Source organism: Balaenoptera borealis (assembly GCF_965194805.1).
Source record: "Balaenoptera borealis genome assembly, chromosome: 18".
NCBI lineage: Eukaryota > Metazoa > Chordata > Mammalia > Artiodactyla > Balaenopteridae > Balaenoptera > Balaenoptera borealis.
Genome location: NC_138877.1, coordinates 70,047,661 through 70,072,342, shown reverse-complemented (window position 1 = coordinate 70,072,342; position 24,682 = coordinate 70,047,661). Strand labels below are relative to the sequence as shown.

General features: G+C 38.9%; 1 protein-coding gene across 6 annotated transcripts in view; it reads left to right on the top strand.

Moving 5' to 3' along the window:
* The window catches only part of NALCN (sodium leak channel, non-selective), a 292,048-nt gene that overhangs the window by 67,661 nt on the left and 199,705 nt on the right, over window positions 1-24,682 (top strand). Inside the window, exon 1 of one of the 6 annotated variants that reach the window (XM_082366068.1) lies at window positions 10,758-16,481. The exons of the other annotated variants lie outside the window; for them this stretch is intronic. Within the exon in view, the coding sequence (XP_082222194.1) occupies window positions 16,476-16,481 (6 nt within the window). The 5' untranslated portion in view covers window positions 10,758-16,475. Of the gene's footprint in view, window positions 1-10,757; window positions 16,482-24,682 lie in introns of those variants that run through there. 6 annotated transcript variants of the gene reach the window in all.

The following is a 24,682-nucleotide window of genomic DNA, read 5'->3' as shown; positions in this document are numbered from 1 at the left end:
CATACAAAGATATTACATAGCTATTGACTATGTTCCCCACCCTGTACATTTCATACCCATGACTCACTATTTGGCAGCTGTTAAGTTTGCCTTCTAAATACTGCAAATTAACCAACAGTTTTATTTAAGTTGATTTTGAAAATGCATATTAGTTAATTTCTTTATTAGACATATTAGTAAAGAATATTTAACTTATTTGTCCTCTTTATAAAAAAAGTAAAAACCATAAAGCTCTTCGTAAAATAGAAAAGCCCTCCTTAAAATATGAGGTAGAAAAACCACAGATCATCAGCGTCACAGAAGTCAAAATGTGAGTCTTGAACGCGAATACAAACTTAAGGGATGACTTATAATTTTTGTAAATTCTTTTCTGGCAACAATAAATTAATTGGGCCTTTCAAGAAAATGAAAAAATTAGAGTAGACTGCAGCCTGCTAGATTCTTATACAGATACTCCCAAGTCACTTCTGAAGAAGGCTACTATGGAAACTGAAATTTGGGACTGACATTTTTCTCCAAGGGGTAGTATATTTTAGCTGTTACTTACTTTTGTGGTATTTTCCTCATTTAACTTTGGGTAGTATTGGCTACAAGATATAAACTCAGTTACCTGTGTGAGTCATAAATCAGGTGTATTAAATATTGATAAGAAATAACATCAGTGGTTATCTTCACCCCTGGTGGTGTTCGGTGCTTGGAACTACCCCTGTATTTTCCTGCAGGAGGATTGACAGTGAATCCACCTACACAGTCTAATGTTCCAGTTTTAGGATTTGCTTTACTTTAAAATTCCTTCCTATGTTTTTTTCTACTGGCATGCTATTATTTTTATAATTTGTCTCTTATTACATCTGATATTAAATATGGACATAAAATGTGGCGAAAGGAAATTACTTTTATTCAGATCATAATAGAATGTAAATTGAACTGTCTTGATGCTGCTGCTAAAAATTGATTCCTCAGATTTAAATGATGTTAAACCATATTTCATGTGGCTGTATGTGATATCAGATGAAAACTTACAAATGAATAGAAAATAGAAATTTATTATGTATCTATAAATATGATTTATTACAGAATGTACATTTTTACTGCAGTTGCAAAAAAGACACAGTAAAGACTAATCTGTAAAATATGTAATTGAGATTTATAATACTTTGTGAAAAAGCACCAAAGGGTTGTTTTCCCTGCATTAATCTTTATGTTTAGCGTTGCTACTGGGATTACTTACTGATTTTTATGAAAACACATGTAGAAGAGAAAACTAGGGTACTAGAATTCAACCAAAAGGGCTTACTTTAATCTGTGATAATTCTCTACTTGATCTCTGAAGGAATTCCTTTATCATGGGACAGGGAAAACGATGTATTTTTGTTAAATAGAGGATAAAATCCAGAAGGTTCAATAAGAGAAATAGTTATGAGAGCGTTTGGTCATATACCAGCATTTTACCCCTGGGTTCAGTCATCATAAATGCCCTCAGGTTACATGCAGAAGTGTGTGCTCGAGGTTTTCTAAAGGAACTAAGTCTTAGGGTTTCATTAGATTCTGACAGTGTCACAGACTTATTTAAACTAAAATTAGATATGCAGATAAATATTATTCAGAATATTAGGAAAAAAGGGGGTGTAAAGATAGAAATTGCAGACATGATTTTAAAAAAAGATATACACTGTCTAGTATGTAGCAGATAGGTGTTCAGAAGTTCTTGCTGAATGGATTAGAAAAGGCAGCTGCTAGAGTGACTTTTCATTGGACAGTGAAAGAAGGAGTTTTGAAAGTGGATATCTGAGGGCATGAAGTGATGATTTTTTTCACATGATACATAGAAGACAGTACTCATTGGAAATATCTAGTGGTTTCCAAGAAATTAGCATGCTTATAGTTATATGTTAAGTATTTGTAGTTTATAAAAATAATGCTTTACTTTGTGACCACCTAGAGGGGTGGGATAGGGAGGGTGGGAGGGAGATGCAAGAGGGAGGGGATATGGGGATATATGTATACGTATAGCTGATTCACTTTGTTATATGGCAGAAACTAACACAACATTGTAAAGCAATTATATTCCAATAAAGATGTGAAAAAAATAAACACAAGAGAAATTAAAAAAAATAATGCTTCAAATAACATGAGATTTAATGAAAGTAATAAATTCTGCCATATATAATTCCCTCCCTTTCTCTCTTTCCTTTCTTCCTTCCTTCTTTCATCTTCATGTTTCATGATATTTAATAAAACACTTGTAACCGTTTCCCTACCAATAGACACCTAAGTGATTTTCAGTGTGTTACTGCAAGTAATTCTGTGCTGAATATACACACTCACACACACACGTCCTGTGCATGTGTGTGAGTATTCTTTTTTTTTATAAAGTGAACGGTGTTTTTTTTTTTTTTTTTCAAATTTGATTTCCAATCTAGGCTTGCTATTTTTTTTTTTTTAATTTTATTTATTTATTTATTTATTTATTTATGGTTGTGTTGGGTCTTCGTTTCTGTGCGAGGGCTTTCTCCAGTTGCGGCAAGCGGGGGCCACTCTTCATCGTGGTGCGCGGGCCTCTCACTATCGCGGCCTCTCTTGTTGCCGAGCACAGGCTCCAGACGCGCAGGCTCAGTAATTGTGGCTCACGGGCCTAATTGCTCCGCGGCATGTGGGATCTTCCCAGACCAGGGCTCGAACCCGTGTCCCCTGCATTGGCAGGCAGATTCTCAACCACTGCGCCACCATGGAAGCCCGGGTGTTTTCTTTTTAATTAATTAATTAAGTTTTATTTTTGGCTGCACTCGGTCTTTATTGCTGCGCGCAGGCTTTCTCTAGTTGCAACGAGCGGGGGCTACTCTTCGTTGTGGTGCGCGGGCTTCTCATTGTGGTGGCTTCTCTTGTTGCGGAGCACGGGCTCTAGGTGCGCACGCTTCAGTAGTTGTGGCAGTGGGCTCAGTAGTTGTGGCTCGCGAGCTCTAGAGCGCAGGCTTAGTAGCTGTGGCGCACGGGCTTAGTTGGTCCACAGCATGCGGGATATTCCTGGACCAGGGCTCGAACCCGTGTCCCCTGCATTGGCAGGCGGATTCTTAACCACTGCGCCACCAGGGAAGTCCCTGTACCCTTTCAGACTTTAAACTCACCTGCATATGAATAGGCATATGTATGTGTATATAAAACATGCGTAGTGCTGTTTCCTTATTATTCACATGAATAAATGTGCATCTACTTCACTTAGTTTAGCAGTTAGGTAATTTTTAATTCTATGATTGTCAAACATTTTATTTGTTCATTCTACAGTTGATAGACATCTTCTCCTTTTTGTGTGTGATTACTCACAGTGGAGTATTAAATATTCTTGCGTGAGTCTCTTTGTGCACAGTGTGAATAGTTCTCTGTAATAGATACCTGTAAATAGAAGTGCTAGGTATGCACATTTTTTGTTTAATAGATACTTCCAAATTGCTCCTATAAACTTCCACTAGCACTATGAGTACTATATGTTTTCCATTCAGCATGTCAGTATTTGATACTATCAAACTTTTAAATTTTATCCAATCAAATGGGTGTGAAAAGGTATTTATGTATCTTTCTAGTAACTAGCGAGGTTTTAGTCAAGTTAGACGTCTTCTCATATGTTTATTGGCCAATCAGATTTTTTTTCTTCTGTAAATTGCCGGTCTGTATATGCTTTGCCCATTTTTCTCTTGGGTTGTTTGCCTTATTCTTATATATGTTCTGGATACTTGACTTTTGTCTGATATTTGGAACTATTTGGCACTATTTGGCTGTAGTATTTCAGAGTTCATGAAAGTATAGATGCTGAACGTCTAGAACTCAGAAAGGTACAAGGGAACATTCTGCGCAGAAGCCATGTTCTAAGTAAGGATTTGGCTTGAGGAAAGAAAGAAAAGAGTGAGGTGTCATGGATGAAGGACTTACCACAAATGGGCAATGCAGAATCAGGAATGTCTTGGTCACAACACGGGTACCATAGAACGATATTGTCACCTATATCATGATGGAGAAATTAACAGGGCTGCTCTGTAGACTGGCAAATCCCATTACCCTTTCTTCTAACCCTGAGAAAGTATTTCTAGAGTGGAAAAAGATGTATGACAAGGGAGTGTATTAAGAGGGTATTAGAATCAAATCAAAGGAGGAATAGATGTAGCAAGAGAGGCACAGTTGATAGCTGCCTCCATTCCAAGAACAAAAAACAAAAATAATAGTGGATAAGTTCATTGAGGGCATCGGTCAGGAACAAGGATACAGGTCTGAAGCCTGACTGCAGTTGATAACAAAAAGCCTTTGAGACAGATTCTAAGAACCTTAAAGACTAATAATGGGCCATTCCTTACAATCAGTGTCTTAAAAGGCAGTGAACTGTCTAATAGGATACAAAAATGGAGACTTTTTCCTTCCCCATCCTAATATTCTCCTGTAAAAAACAATTTTATATGGCACTGGAAATAATAGTATAGAGCAAGAATCATACTTTGTGGCATTACTGAGCATCTCAAGTGTCTAAAAAGTAGAAAGCTAAAAACCAAATGACTTCTGCATGGAAAATGTCCCAGAAGTTGCGATTTTACTTTTAAAACAGAAAATTAGGGGGAAAAAACAACCTTAATCTAAAATCAAACCTCAAGTGACAACGAGAGGTTTTCTAACAAGTATTTTATTTAAGGATGTTGCAAATTCATAATGTCCTCACTTTTTATTAATATTAGTGAGTTGTAATCTGAGGAAACTAGGAAAGTCTTGTAAAATTCTTCATAGCTGAGAAGTTGTCACACATATATGTAAGACTTGCTTTGTTGTTGTTGTTTTTATAAGTTGAATACCTGCAGGTAGATTTAGAATACTGAATAGCTTAGGGTACACTCAGTACGAACAGGCAGAAAAAGATGGAAGATAAAATTATCAGGATGCCAAGAAATGTTCTCATCACACAGGAGTGAGAAATGAGATGGGCAGAGAGAACAGGAGCCATGTCTATCATGAGAAACGTAAGAAGAATTTGATTTTAGGGATTATGTACTTGAGATCAATTTTGAAAGAAAAACGCCTATTTACAAATCCACAGAGGCTTAGGGAATAATTATTATTTTTAATAAATTGTAATTTTCTATTGGTATATTTTTACAACCCTGGACTATGGACTTCATTGAAAGTAAAATGATAATTAGGTATGTTTTCTGATTATAGTAGAGTCCACCGTTTAAAAAGGCATCCAAATTCAGCCTTCTTTGTTTATTATATACAAGGAAATCCTTTTCCTATACAACAAATGGGTATTTTCAAACTCCATGAATACTAGTGGGTGTATAGAATATACAAGGTTGCTTGAGTTAAAATGTTTTGTTTCATTATAAAAGTAAAACACAAGCATGCTAGGAGTGTTTCAAAATGTAAGGGTATGTAACAAAAAGTCACCTTGAAAACATGGTTTACATATTTTTCAAAAGTGAAATGAAATACAATAAAATCTATTTCAGGCCAATATTTTGAAAATGATTAAATCTCTGATTCAGAGGGTATATACTTACTGAACATTTCATTTTTTAAAGCAAAATGTTTCATCCTCCAGAACTATAGCTATTTCTCCTTTGGAGGTCTATATGATTGAGTCACAACCCCCCCAATACAATGGCTGGTCTGGCACAGGATAGAGCAAGGCTCAAACTAGAGGGGCTAAGACGGACAGGCAGGGAGGCTGGAGGAACAGAGAGGTCTTGATGATGAAGTTCACCAAATAGAGCAGATTAGGACTGAAGAAGCCCAAATGCCAGCAGAGAATAGAGTTCCTGAGCTTTCGTATATCTGGCTACACCCTTGGGAGTTCCCTGCACTCGTCTGCTAAGAGATGCCTCTGACAGCTCTGTATATCCCATTCATGTTCAGCATGGGGTGCATTCTGTCTGCAGGTACTGCCCCTCTAATTGTACCCAGCTCATGATCCCCAATCTGTACAACTCAGAGCAACATCCAGCAACACTTTACCCATGTTTGGGTGTTCATTAGATACTTATGGGATTGTATTTCCCTTTCCTTTGGTCCAGGTTTATTGAGTTTGTAGGGTAGTTGGGGACTTCTGTCTTTGTGGGTCATTTGTCAGCTTTGATGAAATCCTCTATGTGTAAAAAAAATCTTGCCCGGTGCCATAGTCACTCTCCAAATGCATTATATTTAGTTGTATCCACAAAGCTTTTTTATTTTTATTTTATTTTATTTTTGGCTGCTTTGGGTCTTAGTTGTAGCATGCAGGATCTTTCATTGCGGCGCATGGGCTTCTCTCTAGTTGTGGCGTGTGGGTTTTCTCTTCTCTAGTTGTGGCACAGCCTCCAGGGCGCATGGGCTCTGTAGTTTGTGGCACACGGGCTCTCTTGTTGAGGCATGCGAGCTCAGTAGTTGTGGCACACGGGTTTAGTTGCCACGCGGCATGTGGGATCTTAGTTCCCCAACCAGGGATCGAACCCACGTCCCCTGTGTTAGCAGGCAGATTCTTTACCACTGTACCACCAGGGAAGTCCCCACAAAGCTCTTTTAAGATCTAAACGTTATTTTCTGGTCAAATGTACTGGCTTCACTGTTCCAACAATGTCCATGCTTAGGGATCCTGAACTTTTTCAGAAAGAGTATATGGAACAGTAGGATGATCATTTTCTATTGTTGATGGCAGCATAATCTCATCTTGCTCTTCCTGTAGGAAGCTGTCTGGGGACACAGTGTTTCATCTTTTACATTTATCAGACATAGACTGAGCACTGAATGCAAGTCTAGGGATGGGAAGAGGGGTGGGGATGGGATAGAACAGATTAAGGAATTCATAATCTAGTTGGGGATATAGATTTGTAAATAATGTACTTCTGTACAAAAAAAGGAACGTATTTTTTTCTCAATTATCATTGGGTCATCCCAGAAGAATTGGCATTTTGGTGAATGCCAAAAAAGGGAGTAAGGAATTTTTTAGCTTTTTACAAAAATAATGGGATAATTCACATATATATATATATAAAAGAATAAACATAAGGAACATTTCTGTGAGTTACGTAAACATAACAATAATAAAATGAACAGTGGTTAGCCCACCAACCAACTTAAAATATAACCTTCCTAAAACCCGAGGCTCCAAGGGTGGCCCCTGGCCCCTCTAGAGGTAACCACTCCAGGGAACGGTGTTAAAGACAGGCAAGAAAGCCAACTTTGTTTTAGAGATCACACAACCAGAGAAAATAAAATACAGGACTCTCTAGTTGATTCGTTTGATCGGTTGTATCATAGGGAATCCTGAGTGATACAGGAGGATGTAATGGAGGGCTGAGACAGATGTGGAGTGTCAGGCTGAATAGTGACATCGTAAAGCAATCAGGGAGCAGTCGCTGATTATCAGAGCTACCACACCATGTCGTGTGGGTTTAATTTGATGACACAAGGGAGAAGTTAGATTTTCTGGACAATGGCCCTGGTGCTCAATTTTCACCTGTAGATATTGGCGAGCCAATGCCTAACAAAGGTGAATCAGATCAAAATTCTTAATGTCATTGATTCTGTAGCATCTCCAGAGCATATCTAGTTCATGACTAAAATTTCTTGCCATCATCTTGTAAAATTATACTTAGTGCATCCTTATTATAAAGATGTTCCATATCAAGCATATTGTTTATATCAATAATTACATGTTCTTAAAAAGATGTTTTGTAAAATAAAAAAAGTGGAAACAAAGTTAAAAGACCCGAACAACCTTTCAAAATATTTGACTGAATAGTTCCCCTAAATTACATTTGACTTTGGTTAATTTATAGAAAGCCCTAAAGTGAGGAGAAAAAGAGGAAAATACATTGAATATTGTGCAATTAAAGTAAATGTTTAAGAAAAACTAGAAACATGTAGGTTAATTTTGCTTGGTAGTTACAACAATTTATTTTTAAAATGAAAAGGCATTAAGCAATCTAAAATTACATCAAATATTTTATATTTAGCATCATAGAATTACTTATTTGCATCATTATATTTAGCGTCATAAAATTTCTTATTTGCATCAATCAGTGAAGCAATTTTTATCATAAACTATTCTGTGATACTCTACAGAATGACATAATTTTTAAATTAGAAAGGACTATAGTGGTCCCAACCTGTGAGGTCTTTAGAAAGGGAACGTATAAACTGAATGTTGTTTGTTTTTCTCTTGCAATATATGCAAGAAATTAAAACAAGAATTTTCCACGGTACAGGTATAAAAGGGTGTATTCTTTACAAGAAAGCATAGTGCTGAAGGATGGCTAAAATTTCCATCCAAGAAAAATTTAGCGCTTGAACTTAAGGAAATGGAAAATTTCTTTGCTGGACCTCATAATATTTCCAGTGCCTATTAAAAGTCAGGAAAGATGAATGTAGAAATAAGATGTTTCTTGAAAACATGGCATAAATAGGTAATTTTGAGAAATCCCTAAGATGTATTGGTTCAAATAGATGGTAGGCAGTGCCAGAATTTTGTGTAGATGGAGAATAAATCTAGAATCCTTGGAAGTCTCTCTAATCCAAATGTCTCTCTCAGTGGTTCACATGAAATGCCTGGATACTTTCTTAAGAGCTGTTGGAGACAGTGTATGTAGTTCAGTGAGATTAAGGGTCATTTGAATTTAGAGGGATAGCATGTAATTTGATCTATTGACTCAAAAGTATGATAAATTAGACCACTATCATCTGTTGCTGTGTAGGAGAGGAAGAAGATGGGACATACCAGTTCTGATGAGAGGAACACGGTTGGGCTTTTTACACTTTATTGAGTGGCTTCCTATATACAATCTAAGTATCTTCACAGTACAGAATAAACAAAGTTTAATTCATTCTTTTAATTAGTGTCAGAGCTCCAGCTGCAACTTGAGTATTAGATGGCTTAGGTTATCTTCCAATTTGAACACACTGAAAGACTTGGAAAGAAGACAAAGAAGAAGGTAATAAACCCTGTCCTATCCATCAGTTATTTCAGGGGAGATGCCAGGACTCAGGATAAATCAAGAGCATATTAACTAAGAAGGAAAAACAGGACAGGCAGCTTTCAAAGGAGGAGTCAAGTCTTGCCAACTCTGAGTACCTACCTCTGCCATGATAGTTAATTTTTCCCCTCTTAGAAAGAATCTGCATCTGAAATGTCTAAGTATATGCTTTCTAGTCTTTGTGTTAATTACATTGAAGAAACGTTATCATTAGATTAATTAATAGAGGTGATTACTTGATATTAATCATTATCATTGATTCACCATTATTGCTATAAATCAGTGAATTAATTCTCTTAATGGCTTTTTTTGAGAGATTATATGTTTATGAAGTGATATGCAGATTCTTAGGGGAACAGTTTTCTTCTGTTATATCTTAAATTAACATAGACTATCTCCTTCAATTTCTACATAGAAACTTAGTATAGAGAAGATTGTTCAGTCAGCTGTGAATTCATCAAGCCCTCCTATCATTTAGGAAGAGTGCTCCATGTTTTCTGAAGGATAAAATGTGAAATGTCTTGTTGAAATTAAATGCTACTGTATCTACTTTTCTAGTAATCCTATCAATCAATCAATCAATCAATCAATCAGTACCTAAATAAAAATTTTAAAAAGGAAAGGAAACCAGATTGGAAACGATGCCTTCCTAGTGAGCTTTGTTGGCTCTTGGTAGTTTTCACTTTCTTTTCTAAAGGTCTGCAGAGTATCTAGACTTTCTAAGATTAGTGGTTATTTTATATGATTGATAATTTTTCTTTCTCAAAGTCAAGGCTACTTTGGCTTTTTGCTGGTTTGATAATTGTCCTCATTTTTACCAGTTTTTCTCAAGGATTACAGCTTATTTTATTTACTAGTAAACAGTCTGTTAGGTAGTGTGATTAGGATACCTTACCCACATTTTCTTTCCCTTACATCCCTTAGCCTGCCATTCCCTACTACTGTCTTGGTTGTGTTCTATCCAGTTTAATGATTATCTTCCTCAAGGTATTAGATCAATCACTCCCTTGTTTTTCCTCATGTTCCACATTGCCAGGAATCATCATTACTTTGCAAATTTCAGCCTCATTTTAACCCTGGCCTTCTTGACACATTATGTACGAAGACCTGCCAACCTAAGGTATTTGTTTTTAGTTATAACACGTGAAAAAGCCATGTGCCTTTTTCACGTGTTATTTTATGAAATATGCGCTCCTCAGAGAGTCTGTAGGTAGTCAGCTTGGTTTCTTTAGGAATTTCTTTATCGTCTTCATGGGAGTATTTGTTTTTGTGTTGACTAAGTGTTACTCCTTGAGGCCCCTCCTAGCTTCCACCCAGTGCCCTTTTCATTCGAAAAACATTTCTTTCCATTTGGGAAACTCTTCCTTAGGTTGTCATTGGAGGCAGTTTCTAGGAAACATTACTTCTGCATCTCCCAGCAGTGTCCTCCACCCACCCGCAGAAGTGGTAGTGACTAATAGGTATACCCTCGGGTGAGAACTTAAGTACAGACAATCCAACAGATCTTACCGGCTTCCAGATGACATGTTCAAGGCAAAGTTTGCTCACCTGCCATTGTTCGGGACGCTGCTGCTCCTGGCTGTTAATGGAACTTAAACGATGGGTCCATGCATGTTAGTGCATCTGTGACTTATGAAATTCACTTTTATCAGTGTAATTCGTGATTTGTATTGAGCTGAAAAATTCTTCTGTGCATTTGTTCAAATAGAGAAAATAGAGAACTAAGTGATTCCTGGGTATATGTGGGATGTGCCATAGGGTAGGTGCCCCCTGGGTATGTTGTATTTTACTAGAAACTAGAGAAATCACAGTGATGGAACTATGCTGGCTGTAAACTATAGACACCATCTGCCGTAGAGGGAACACATTAGGAAAATGCCACCTGTTCCTACATTAGTTTGGCCCTGGCCTCAGAATTTCACATGTACTCTTATGTTTTGTTTGCAGTTGCTCTGACTCATGCAGCTAGCGAATGACTAATGAGATTTTTACACATTCCAACTATGAATATCCTATTATCTGATTCAGGTTTGATTTTATTTTCTTTCTAGTGTATATGTATGTGTTTCTTTACTGTTTTTCTGTCAGTTCCTTTCCTGACCAATCAGTTATTTGAGAAAATATTTTTATTCGTTCAACAATTGTCTGTTGAGGACCTTGCTAGGATATAGTGAGCAAAACTGACAAAACATCCTTGCCTTTGTGGGGCTTACACATTCTATCAGAGGAGACAGAAAATAATCAGGATCAATAAGTAAAATAAGCAGTGTGTAGTGCGGTGATAAGTGTTAAGGAGAAAAGGAAAGCAGGCAAGGGGGAATGGGGATGCTGTGAGCAGGGATTGCGATTTGGGGTAGACTAGCTGTGAAGGCTTCCTGTAAATAAAAACGTGATCAATGTGCTGGAGGAAGCCCTGTGGCTCTCGGGGGGGGGGGGGGGTAAGACTGCAAAGCAGAGGGACCATCCAGTGCAAAGACCCTAGGAGAGAGCATGCTCAATACTCTCTCTTGATACGAAGAAGCGCTTATCTCGAGAGTAGAAGGGGAGTCAGAAAGGCAACAAGGGGCAGATCGTGTAGAGCCTTCTGTGTCCATGTAATGACTTTGGCTCTTACTCTTAAGTGAGATGGAAAGCCCGGGGGTCATTCGGAGTAGAAAAACAAGGCTGATTAGAAACAACGTGCTTGCTGGGTTAGGAATAGACTGAAGAGAAGCACCAGCAGAGGAGGGGGACCCCTTAGGACACGGTTGTAATAACCCATGTGAGAGATGGTGGTGGCTTGGACCAGAATGGTAGCCATGGAGGCTGGGGGGAAGATTCTGGATATACAGTGCTTGTTGAGTTCATGGGTTTTACTGATAGATTGGCTGAGTATTAAAAGAGAACGATCACTCCAAGGTTTTTGACCTGAATGATGATGAGAAAGAGTCATTGTTAACTAATGGAAGAGCACATTTGGGGAAGGATGGGAAGATGAGGCTCTCACCTTCATCACAGATTACATTTGAGGGATTTGATTAGACTGAAAACGCTTCAGCTGTTGGAACCTCTTCATGTAACTTTTTCTTTTAAAACAGGAAACTTGATTGACTAATGAAAAGTGCACATGATTAAATTAAGAAAGCTTACGTCCTTGACTCTACAATGAATCAGTGAGACTTGCTTAATTTTGGTCAAAAATAAAAAGTCAACAGTGGCTGAGATGAGCATATTCTCTATAAAATAAAATGATCAGATTTGCAAAAGCTTGGCTACACAATGTGAATTTCACTTAAACCATGTGGCATTATTTTAGAATCATCAGACATCCTGCTTTAGGAATTCTCTGCTAATAGATAAAATAGCTTGGTTGATGTGCTGAAGTAGCCAATGAGTATGTTTTGACTGACAGTTAAGCATATACATCCTACATTTCATCAGATTCTGCAGTGTTAGATTTATATCTCACTGAGATGGCCATTGTTATGATCATAAATTATGAGTTCAAGTAGTTTTGGTGGTTTGCCAGAATACTTCCTGTTCCAGTACTAAAGATTTCTCATATTTCTTTGACTAGAAAAACAAGGTTCAGACTGATAGTCCTTTCCAGTATGTGACTTTCTGTGAGTGTGTCTGAGTTTAGAAATATTGAAGTGTGTGTAAGTGTGTATCTATTATTCTTAGGACTTTGCCTACGTGTTAATATTTTACAGCAAGAAATAACACTCCTTTGGCAAATTTTTCAGAGCATTGAAATGAGATAAAGTATAGCTCTTATTCTTGAGAAGTAATTCATCGCTTCATATTGTTAAGTCATAACCATTTAGTCATGAAACCCAAACCTTGTATTTAAAAAGTAACAATCTCTTGTTTAAAGTATCTCCTTTGAACATTTCCAAGAATCTTAAGGAAGTCTTTATATGACATTAAATTGTTAATTTTACCTTGTTATTTCAGATCTGTGATTAGAATTCATTCTTTGGGCTGAGAGTCTGTGTAGAATAAGAATTCCTGTGGTTCAGCATGCCAGTAATTCCGGGCAAGGTTAATAGAGTGATTTTTTGAGAAAAAAGAGCTGTTTTATGGAAAGCCTTTTGGAACTTTGCCTTGTTTTGTTTTCCTGAACTACCAAATCTGCTTCACGTATTTGTATGAGATCCTAACATGTTTATATATTAATTTTGAGATAACATATTTTTCCAGACTGACATTTCCCTGGACACCAGCCATTTCTGTGAACACTGCCCATGGAATATAAGCTACTATTAGTCTGTGTAATAGTTGGGGTAAAGTAAGCTCATAAGCGAGAACCCCAAAATGGGACGGCGCAAGCAAAATACAAGTTTATTTCTGTCTGAAGTCATCGTCCTGTGGGCCTGGGTGGGTGAGTGTATGTGGCAGCCCTGCCATCCTCAACACATATTTTCCTAGTTTACCCTTGGCCTCTCTGTTTGTATCTGGTGAAAGGGAAGGGAAAAACGAGTCCAGTGAAAGGGTTTTCGTAGATGGTGTGGAAGTTGCCCATATCAGGGAGAGCTTTGTCACGAGGCCACATGTCCTTGCAGGAGATTCCAGGAAATATATTCTCCAGCTGAGCAGCCATATGCCCACAAGAAGGGGAGGAAGAGTCTGGAAGAGCGACCAGCAAAGGACAAAATGCCCAGTCCGTTAAAAATACCTTCTAAAAACCAGCCATTTAGATTCAAGTGAAAACAAATGCATTTTATATAATGAACTTCTCAATTTTATGTTCTACTTCTCAAATATTTGTATCACAGAACAAAGTCATAGAATTTCAGATAGTATCACTGAATGCCCAGAAGGTACACACTCAGACTAAAGTGTCACTTTTGAATTTTATGTGGTTCTGTTTTACCTCATAGACTCTCCCCATAAGTGAAAGTGACTAAATTTTTGCCCTACTTTAAAGTTTTAATCTGGAGTTAAATCTATCTCCATCTACTCATGTGAGACAACAATCTGAGGAACTTCTATGACGTGGAGAGGAGACCCATCAGTGTTCTTTGCCCACCCCAAACAGAAACACCAAAGAACCATTGCAAATCCAGAAACACTGGAGGAATTTTCACCGCCCCTCCCCTCCCTTTCCTTGGGGCTAGTCTGTTTAATTTTAAAAGCAGAATTTTGCTTTCACAAAGTATACCAGCCAGGAATTTGTTCAGATTCCTCAAAACCAAGCCAAGAAAAGTTTCAGAAAGTTCAGACATGTGTGGCCGAGTGGAAAGAACAGAGTTTTTAGAGGCAGGCACAGACGCATGGGAATACTGCTCCAGACGGTCACTTCTGGATGACCTTTGGCAAGCTTCTGTTGACTTAAAAAAAATGCACAATGTGAGAGTTGCGAGTCAAGTTTTATTTGGGGCAAAATGAGGACTACAGCCCGGGAGACAGCACTTGAGATGGCTCTGAGAAACTGCTCCAAAGAGGAAGCGGGGGAAGGGCAGTATATACGTGATGTTGGTGAGGGGGACCAATCAAGCACATATTTTTTTGCCGAAGGTTTCTGCTAGTCACGAGGAGCAGACGTCACCATGAAGGATTTTAGTGCTTTTCTAGATATGAGGAGATACAAGAATTGGGCTCTTAAAAATGGCTCCTGAAAATATCTCTCTGAAGACCTGTTCTGCCAGTTTTCCCCAGAGCACAGAAAGCCTCATTTCTGATCGCCACCCTGAAGTCCTTTCAGGGGGTGTTGAAAGTCAACAGCTGCAACAGCACATGATTTAATCCTTGTAGAGGTAGATGGCAAGAGCTAAAGGCAAGTGCCAATTTGTGGTTGATACTTCTTAGCTTCATTGGGCCACAGTCTCCTCATTTATAAATGAGGAGAGGTAAGAATGAACTTTGTGTCGATACAGAATTAAAACGTGTAAAGGGCCCCGCATGTACCAGGATGGTTCTCTCCATCTGCGTGATCTATGACGGTCCCAGGGAGCCGGGGTCATTGCCCCTCTGGCTCCGTGGCCAGGGGTCTGTGGTTTCTTTGGGCAGGAGCTGCCTAATGCAGCCCAGGGTGTCACTGTGCTGCTCGGAACCGAACCGGCCTGAGGCCTGGGTTTTTCCCCCGAGACAAAGGGGAGCTTTGGTCACAAAGGCACCCAGTGACCTCTGTAATGCGGGCAGGAGAATGCAGCTGCGCCCCTGTTCTGGCTGAGTCCACATTGATCTGGGGGTTGAATTCAAGATACTAATTGCCAGTCAACACAAGGATCAGCATTTGTCTTTAAGCACCAGGAAGTAATGGTGAGGCCTGAAAAGCCAAATCAAGGACTTGCTTTTCCACTCGTTTCCAACATCAGAAAATATTTATATCCAAATATGATGTAAAACAGTACCAATGTTTAGGATTTTCAAACAGTGCTCTTTATATAAAATAATCACGATTTTCTAGCTTCTGTATGGTTTTCCAGTGCTTTTTCAGTTTTTCATAAAACAGAACTGATTTTTTTCCCCAGTAGTTTCATCTCTTGATTTCTAGTTGCCCAAATGAGCAAAGAAAATACTTATCACTGAGGAATGTGCATGACTTGACTGTACAGCATCTACCCACAGTAGCCAAATGTATGTGGTTTTTTAAAGAACATTCTTTGAGTCTCTTCTGTTGCCTTGATCTTCATGGCCCAGAAGGAGCTGCTCACGTCTGCCCATTGCCATGGATATTTCCAGATCAGCATGCACTCCAAGCCTGCCCCACACTTGGCTCTTCCAGCAACTGGAGACATCTCTTCACGAGCCCACCTTCCACCCCGGAAACGACAGGGAGGAGCCTGGGCTCTTAAAGGCCAGGAAAATGCATCCGACAACAGCACCTGAACTTGCCCCCAGCCAGGAAAGTCTGATGGGAACAGTGGCGGAGGGCTGGGAGGAGGGGCACCCCTCTGCAGGAACAAGGCCTCGTCCTATCAGGAGGGCCGCCCCAGGGGCCCTCCCCTCCTTTCCCCTGAACAGGGATAACCCTCAGGGGCAGGAGAAGAGCCTCTACTTCCCCTCAGCTTGAGGGTTACACAGTCTCAGAAGGAGGCATCAGAATTGTGACCACCACAGCCTGAAGCCCCCTGCTCCGTGGCAGCACGGGCTGTGGAGGGAACAGGAGGAGAAGGAAGCATCCCTGGAGGCTGGAGTGAGCCTGCTGGCGGGAGAAGGAAGCAGTGGCCGCACGTGCCCTGCAGGGGACTCGGGTCCATCAAGGCAGAAGCCGGACAGTGGCACAGTGGTGCTGAGGATGAGGTCCAGGGAACACGTGTTCGAATCCTGCTTTGGATTCGAACTTGCCTCCACCCCAGCTTCTTCCTCTGTAAATGGGGTTAAAATACTACGGCAGCCACTTCGGTGAACAGAGTGATATTATAATGCCTGGAATTCCGAGGGTGGGGTGTGTACACTGGAGCAGATCTGTGAGCGCACAGTGCTTTCAGACCTTGAGAGTAAAACCAAGGATTTATCTGCCTAGCTGAGGACCCATATGAGAGAAGGGTCCCCTGAGGCAGTAGAATGAAGGTAAGGGGGTGGGTGGGGAGGAAGTAGAGCCATTAAGCTAGAGTGAGGCCCTGGGGAGGGAGCTGGGAACGGGCAGCTTCTCTGTGCCACGGGGCATCCTTAGGAGGCAAAGCGGGTCTGCTGTCCCGGTGCCAGGAGCCCTGGCAGCTGGTGTGGGTCACCAGTTGGCCCCAGGCACGATTTCTTCATAGAAATCGAGGCACACAGTCCAGGTTTGGAGCCCGTTCAGGAAGCAGCCTGCTCTTCTCATTATCCAAGACACCCTTCCTTCCCTTTCACACGCGCTTTCTCTCTGCAAATTTCCGTCAGGCCCTCTCCCTGACCTGCTCTCTGCTTTTTTACTTTCATTGGCTCACTTAACCTACTTGTCTACGTTTTGTCCAGATAAGCCTATCATTATGTCATAGGCCAGGCTGCTCTTGCGGTGTTTACGGTCTCCGGGGGGAGGAAAATAAAGAAATGTACACTTTAAGATCCGGACAGGGCTTCCCTGGTGGCGCAGTGGTTGAGAGTCCACCTGCCAACACAGGGGACACGGGTTCGAGCCCTGGCCCGGGAAGATCCCACATGCCGTGGATCACCTAAGCCTGTGAGCCACAACTGCTGAGCCCGTGTGCTGCAACTACTGAAGTCTGCGCGCCTAGAGCCCGTGCTTCACAACAAAAGAAGCCACCGCAATGAGAAGCCCGTGCACTACACGGAAGAGTGGCCCCCGCTCGCCGCAACTAGAGAAAGCCTGCATGCAGCAACGAAGACCCAACACAGCCAAAAATAAATTAAAAAAAAAAAAAATCTGGACAAACTTTTTAAACTACTATATCCTGCCGATAAAATAAGATAAATAATGGTATGTCCTATGTTGCAGAGGATTAGCTCATGCCTTAAAATCAAAGCTTTGGGGGAAAACAAGGCAAGAGATATGGTTGGGTGAGAATTTGTCATGCAAATAAGATCAGTCTGTTCTCTGTTCTCTCTTTTTAAAGCAAGAAGTATTCAAGAATCCTAGGTCAAAACAGAGGGTTTAAAAGGCTGGAAAAACTAAATGGGCCAAAGGAAAGAGCCTTTTCACTCAAGTAGCTATGTAGATGGTCAAAGTCCTTGTGCCCACTTTAAACTTCAGCAGTTTGTGCTGACAGTGTGATATAAGTCTATCAAAGTAATAGCAAATTTATTCAAGTTTAAGAGAATAACAAAACACTGCTAACATAGTGGGTACTTATTCCCAATTCTTAAGTCAATACCATTGATGAGAAGGCAAAGAATGGTGGTGTTAATCAAGTAAGAGATTTGCGTAAAACATTCAACTCTATTTCCTCATCTTTCAAATAAGAGGCAACACCTGCCCTGTCCTCTCATTCCTAATCTACAGGGCTGTTGAGTGAATCTGTTATGGAGGTTCGTGAAAACCCTCTTTTAATTGTATAATGCTGAGTTACATCAGCAAATAATAATAATAATTATTATTATGTTATAAATATAATAAGTATATTATTAAATAACAATTATTATTATTATTGATGAAGAAGAATGAGTATGATTATATCCCTGCCGAATAATAGTTAAATAAAAGATTATTAAAGCTTTAAATAATTACTCCATATTCCAGACATATTTCTCTGCACATTGGATGTTAGGTAGTATTCCCACGGATGATTTTTCTGTCGTTCTCCTGCCCAGGGGTGAAAAGGTGAATATCATACCATCTGACACAGTGCAAGTGCCTGATGGCTCTCTTAATGTCATGAGCCCAGTATTTGCTAGAAAGGTCCAATCGCTGGTCAGAGGAGCTCTGACCTGTGTAGCAGTCTGGCCAGTGTGCCTCATGAGAGCGTGGAGAGCCACTTCATTCCAGGCATGGGCCGCCCAGATCACAGCTGCTCAGAGCTCTTTGGCTTTGGTTAAGTTTGTTGTGCTGTTATATAATGGGTACTTGGACCATATCTCATGAATGACTGATTTTTTCTTCCTCCTTCTCCACTGTCCTATTATCGCGCTGTTGTCTGTGTCGAATGTTGTGTTAGAGTTTGTTGTTAAAATCAAGCAGAAAAACAGGCAGCTGTTAAGGTGTAAGGAGAAAAACATTAGTAACGGGGAAATCTACATATGGCACAGTAAGATTCTGACACCGTGGCGTGGGGCCGGCCCCAAGAGGCTTTACGATCATAATCTAGTCTTACTTTGTGCTCATGATGGTCTTTTCACCCCTACGCTGTTACTAGTGCACAAGCCAAATTGTGACCAAGCAGACTAGACTACAGGTGAGCAGTGAGTTATGCCTTTGCATGTTAATTTAGAACTCTCATTTTAATCAGACAGGCTCATTGGCCCATGCTATTTCTGATCCGTACCTTAAATCAAAAAGAAGTTATTTAACGGCTTCTGGTTTCTGCTCCAACATGTAAAGAGCTTGGAAGTTGTCAATCCTGTTCTCACAACAAGAAAAAAAGCTAAACAAACTGAAAGCCAACTATTCTGAGAGCAGTGCTCTTAGATCTAACAGAGAGTTGAGGTTGCAGGGCAAAGTGCTCCTTGAAATTTGGAGAGACAGCAAATGCAGAGAATCATTGTTCCCCAGGGGCAGAAGCCGCTGGTGCCAGAGACACTTAAACTAAAGTTGGGTAATTCCTGCAGGCAGAGCATGGACTAGCCTAAGAGTTGACAATCCCTCTAGTCTTAGGGGGACCCAACGCTTTCATGAGCTTTACCTCCAGGAGCCTTACCCAGTTCTTAGGATGATGATCAGAGAAAAATTCCTTCATGCTTCCTGCAGGGGGAGAGGAACAGTGACTATTCTGAAATAAGCCCAGAGCCCTCTGTTCATGACACAGGCATGCCCTGGAGGACATCTGCTTTCCCAGAGCCTCATCTGACCTCGGAGGAGGGCTGGTAGATGACCAGAGCCCCTCTGGCCTCTCTGCATCACATAAACTGAGAAAAAGAGTCTAAGAAACTCTTCTGAAGGTCACAGCCAGGACTCAGACTGACTAAAAAAATTGAGATTTAATCATAAGATGATAGAATGTTTCTCCTCTCCAACACTTTATCATCACATTAACAGGGCTCCAAAGTAATAACCAGGTTACAACCTAGCTGCAAGACACGGAGTCTGTTTAGAAGGAATTTTGGGGGAAACGTAAAGACAGCAGGAGACACAGAAACCAGGACACTAAAGGACACTGAAGGCTTTGACACCTACAGATATGGCATATATTAAGCACAGCCTAACCTCTTGCCAGATTATCATAAAACCTTACACTAAAGGCCTACCTACCTCAGTTACTGTTACCTATATATCATGTCCAGTTTTCAACAAAACATTACAAGGCCTGGTAGAAGGCAAATAAAACACAATCTGAAGATACAAAGCAAGCATCAGAACCAGACTCAGATATGATGGGAATTTTGTAATTATCAAGTAATTTGGAATTGAAAATACTTTAATTAATAGGCTAAGGGTTCTAATGAAAAAAGTGGACAACATGCAAGAACGGATGGGTAATGTAAGCAGAGAAATAGAAACTCTAAGAAAGAATCAAGAGGAAGTACTAGAGATCAAAAACATTCTAACTGAAATGAAAAATGCCTTTGATGGGCTCATCAGGAGACTAGACACAGCCAAGGCAAGAAATTCTGAGACTGAAGATATGTCAGTAGAAACTTCACAAACTGAAATGCAAAGAGAAAGAAGAATGAGAAAAAGATGGAACAGAATGACAAATAACTATGAACCACTACAAAAACGCTAACATACATGTAATGAAAATACCAAAAAGAGAAGAGAGAAAGGAACAGAAGAAATATGTGAGGTAATAATGGCTGAGAATTTTACAAAATTCACGTTGGATGCAAAACCACAGGTAAAGGAAGCTCGGAGAACACCAAGTAGGATAAGTACCAAAATATCTACACCTGGGTATATTCTGTTCAAACTTCAGAAAACTGAAGACAAAGAGAAAATCTTGAAAGAAGCCAGAGGGGGGAAAAAACCAAAACACCTTACCTGTTGAGGAGCAAGGATAATTATTATATTGGACTTCTCTTCAGAAGCTGTGCAAGCAAAAAAAGAGTAAAATGAAATATTTAAAGTGTAAAAAAAAAATCCAAATAACCTAGAATTTTGTATCCAGCGAGAGTATCTTTCAAAAGTGAGGACATATAAAGACATTCCCAGACAAACAAAATCTAAGAGAATTTGTTGCAGCAGAACTGCTTTACAAGAAATGATAAAAGAAGTTCTTTAGAGAAGGGAAATGATGTAGATCAGAAACTCAGATCTACATAAAGAAGAAGAGTGTTGGAAAAGGGATACATGAAGGTAAATAAAATATTTTATTTTTCTTATTCTTAACTGACCTAATAGGTATCTGTTTGTTCAAAATAATAATAGAAACAGTATATTAGGTGATTAGAGCTTATGGATAAGTGAGATGAATAACAGCAGTGTTATAAGGGACAGGAGGAAGGAAGTGGGAATACTCTATTGTAAGGTTCCTGCACCATCTATGAAGAGGTAGAGTATTATTAGAAAGTGGACTTAGATTCGTTGTAAATGTATATTGTAAACTCTAAGGCAACCACTAAATTTTTTAAAGGAAGTATAATTAATATGCTGAGAGGAGTAAAAATGGAATCATATAAAGAGAGAGGCAGACAGAAGGCAAAAAAGAAACAAGGAACAATTACAATGAAAAGAAAACAGTTACAAATATGGTACATTTAATTTGTCTATATCAATAATTACTTTAAATGGGGATGGTATAAATATACCAGTTATTTGAGACCAAGAGAGTGGATTAAAAACCAATAACCAACCATATGTTGTCTGCAAGAACCCCACTTTACCTATAAAGACACAGATAGATTAAAAGTAAAGAGATGGAGAAAGATGTACCATGCTAACACTAATGAAAAGGAAACAGGAGTAGCTGTGTTAATTTCAGACAAAGCTGACTTCGGAGCAAGAAAAGTTATCAGAGAGAAAGATGGGCATTGCATAATAATATAGGGTCAGTTCTCCAAGAAAACACAACAGTCCTTAATGTATATGCACCTAACAACAGAGCATCAAAGATATCAGTCCTTTCCAAAGCGAGGTAAAGATTCAATGCAATCCCAATCAAAACCCCAGCATGTGGTCTTGTGGATGTCAACAAACCGATTCTACAGTGTATATGGAATGGGCAAAAGACCCAGAATAGTCAACATAACGCTGAGAAAGAACAAAGTCAGAGGACTGACACTACTCAAATTCAAGACAATCTAAAGCAGTATCAAGATAGTGTGGTATTGGCAGTAAAATAGAAACTAGGTCAATGGAACAGAATAGACAGCCCCCAAATATACCCACAAAAATACAGTCAATTGGTCTTCAACAAAGAAGCAAAAGCAATTCTATGGAAAAAGGATGGTCTTGTCAACAAATGGTGCTGTAAGTACTGGAGATTCACACGAAGAAAAGATGAATCTAGATACATCCAGTACAGCTTTCACAAAAATTAGCTCAAAATGGGTCATAGACCTAAGTGTAAAATGTAAAACTATAAAACTGTAGAAGATCACGTAGGAGAAATATCTAGGTGACCTTGGGTTTGGCAGTGATTTGGGGTTTGGCAACACCAGAAGCATGATACATAAGAGAAAAAATAACTAAGTTGGACTTCATCAAATCAGTAACTTCTGTTATGCAAAAAACACTCTTAAGAGAATAAAAAGACAAGCCACGACTAGAGAAAAAACTTGAAGAACACATATCTGATGAAAGACTTGTACTCAAAGTATACAAAGAACTCTTAAAGCTCAACAATAAGAAAACAAACCAATTTAAAAATGGGCAAAAAACAGACATCTCACCAAAGAAGATAAGCACATGGCAAATAAGCATATAAAAAATACTCAACATCTTATGTAATTAAAGAATTCCAAATTAAAACAACGAGATTCTACTACACATCTCTCAGAGTGACACAAATCCAAAACACTGACAATACCAAATACTGATGAGAACGTGGAACAGTAGGAACTTTCATTCATTGCTGGTGACAATGCAAAATGGTACAGCCACTTTAGAAGACACTTGGTCAGGTTTTTTTTTTCTTTCAAGCTAAATATAGTCTCACTATATGATTGAGCAATTATGCTCCTTAGTATTTACCCAAATGAATTGAAAACATATCCACACAAAAACCTGCATGTGATTGTTTATAACAGCTTTATTCCTAATTGACAAAAACTGGAAGCAACCAAGATGCCCCCTTATAGGGTATAACTTGAGATAAACAAACTGTGGTACATCCATGCAAGGAATATTGTTCAGCAGTAAAAAGAAATGAGTTGTCAAGCCACCAAGAGACACAGAGGAATAACTGCATATTGCTAAGTGAAAGAAACTAGTCTGAAAAGCTGTTACTCTATGATTCCAACTATATGACAGTTTGGAAAATGCAAAACTGTAGAGACAGTGAAAAAGTCAGTGGTTGCCAGCGTTTCAGAGAAGGGTAGGTGTTAAATAGGTGTAGCACAGTGCAGAAACTATCCTGTATGATACTGTAATAGTGGATATATAATATTTTGTATTTGTCAAGACCCATCTAACTGTACAACACAAAGAGTGAACTATAATGTAAACTATGGACTTGAGTTAATAATAATGGCTCAACATGGGTTCACGAATTGTAGCAAACGTACCACACTAATGCAAGTGGTTAATAGGGTGCAGAGAGAGGAGATAAATGGGAATTCTTGGGGCTATCTACTCAGTTTTCCTGCAAGCCAGAACTACTCTTAAAAAATGAAGTCTATTAATTCTCTGGAAAGTTTTTACTATTTGCTCACATTCTTATCTCACCTATGTAGAATTCTGGTTTACATTGGAAATGCTGGCCTGGTAGGAAAACATAGTATCTTGCTTCCTTGTTAATACAGCTTTTAATACATGTGAACTGTTTTTCAATCTTAGTATAACCTTAAGAAATCTAAAATTGTATCTGTGACACATCCAAAAAATAAATCTAAACCAGTTGAAAAACTGAATTTTAAAACCTGTTTTAGCCTTAGGAGTTTATGGAAGAAAGTAGACAGCAAATGCAGGAAAAATTCTGTGAATATTTTTGTACACATAATATCAATGTGAAGATATATGACCAAATATTTGCCTATGTATAGTTTTAAATTTTTAAGAATAAGTAATTGTTTCCTATTCAGTTGTAACTGTTCGATTATAGTATTAATATGAATTATATTAGAACATGTTCTTGTTTTCGGTTTTATATTACATCAGTGGTTAAATCAATGTAATTAAATCTTTCATTGTAAATTATGGAAATTGTATGTTTATCATAACACAAACAAGAACTTTAGTTAAAGCTGTATGTTATTTGTATTTCTTATCTCATTTATTGTTAATTACATTTGGTCAATATCACTCAGGTCTCTTTCTTCTATCCCACTTAGACCTGAATCAGATTTTAAAATGCCTCTGAACAAAAAAGTAAAATTATTTAATTCCAATCTTGGTTGATCTTTCTATCCTGTGCTTATTTACTAGTTCAGTTTTATTTAAAAATAAAACCAATTCTCACTATTGTGGCTCTTCTGAGGTAGACTGACCAACTTTACCTTAAAGGTAATTTGTATTTTCCTTGCTTGTGCCTGGTAATGCAGAGATATGAACCATGTGTGTCCCCAGATATGAAGACAAGAAAGTCTTAGTACTTTTTCCAAATGCTTGGTTCTAATTTTGGACTATTATGAAATTCTAATGTCATAACTGGTAACTCCCGAAGAATTACATGACGTTCTGGCCTTTTTGCCTTGATTTCTTTTGAGTGTACTTTCCAATAGATCTTTCAAAAGTCAGTGACAAAGCTAAAACACTCTAAAAGAAACCACATTTCCTACATGGTATGTTTTGCTTGCTTTTTGAGAAAATTTTAAAAGCTACTAAAGAACATTTATTTAGTGTGTTAGTGGTGACCAGCAAGTACCATTATGGCCAGAGTCTGAGGCCCAGGAAGGTCATATAGGTTAGAAGCAGTGGACGGTTTGAACGCTAGGGAAGATCGCTGAAGGCTAACTGCGGCTAAGCATAGTTTTGTTCTGTTTTTTAATCAACTAATGGAAAATAAATTTCCAAGAAGCTCTTTTGATCTAAAATCACTGCTCTTCAAAGGCAGGGACGTGACAGTTATCTGTTATGACCTCTG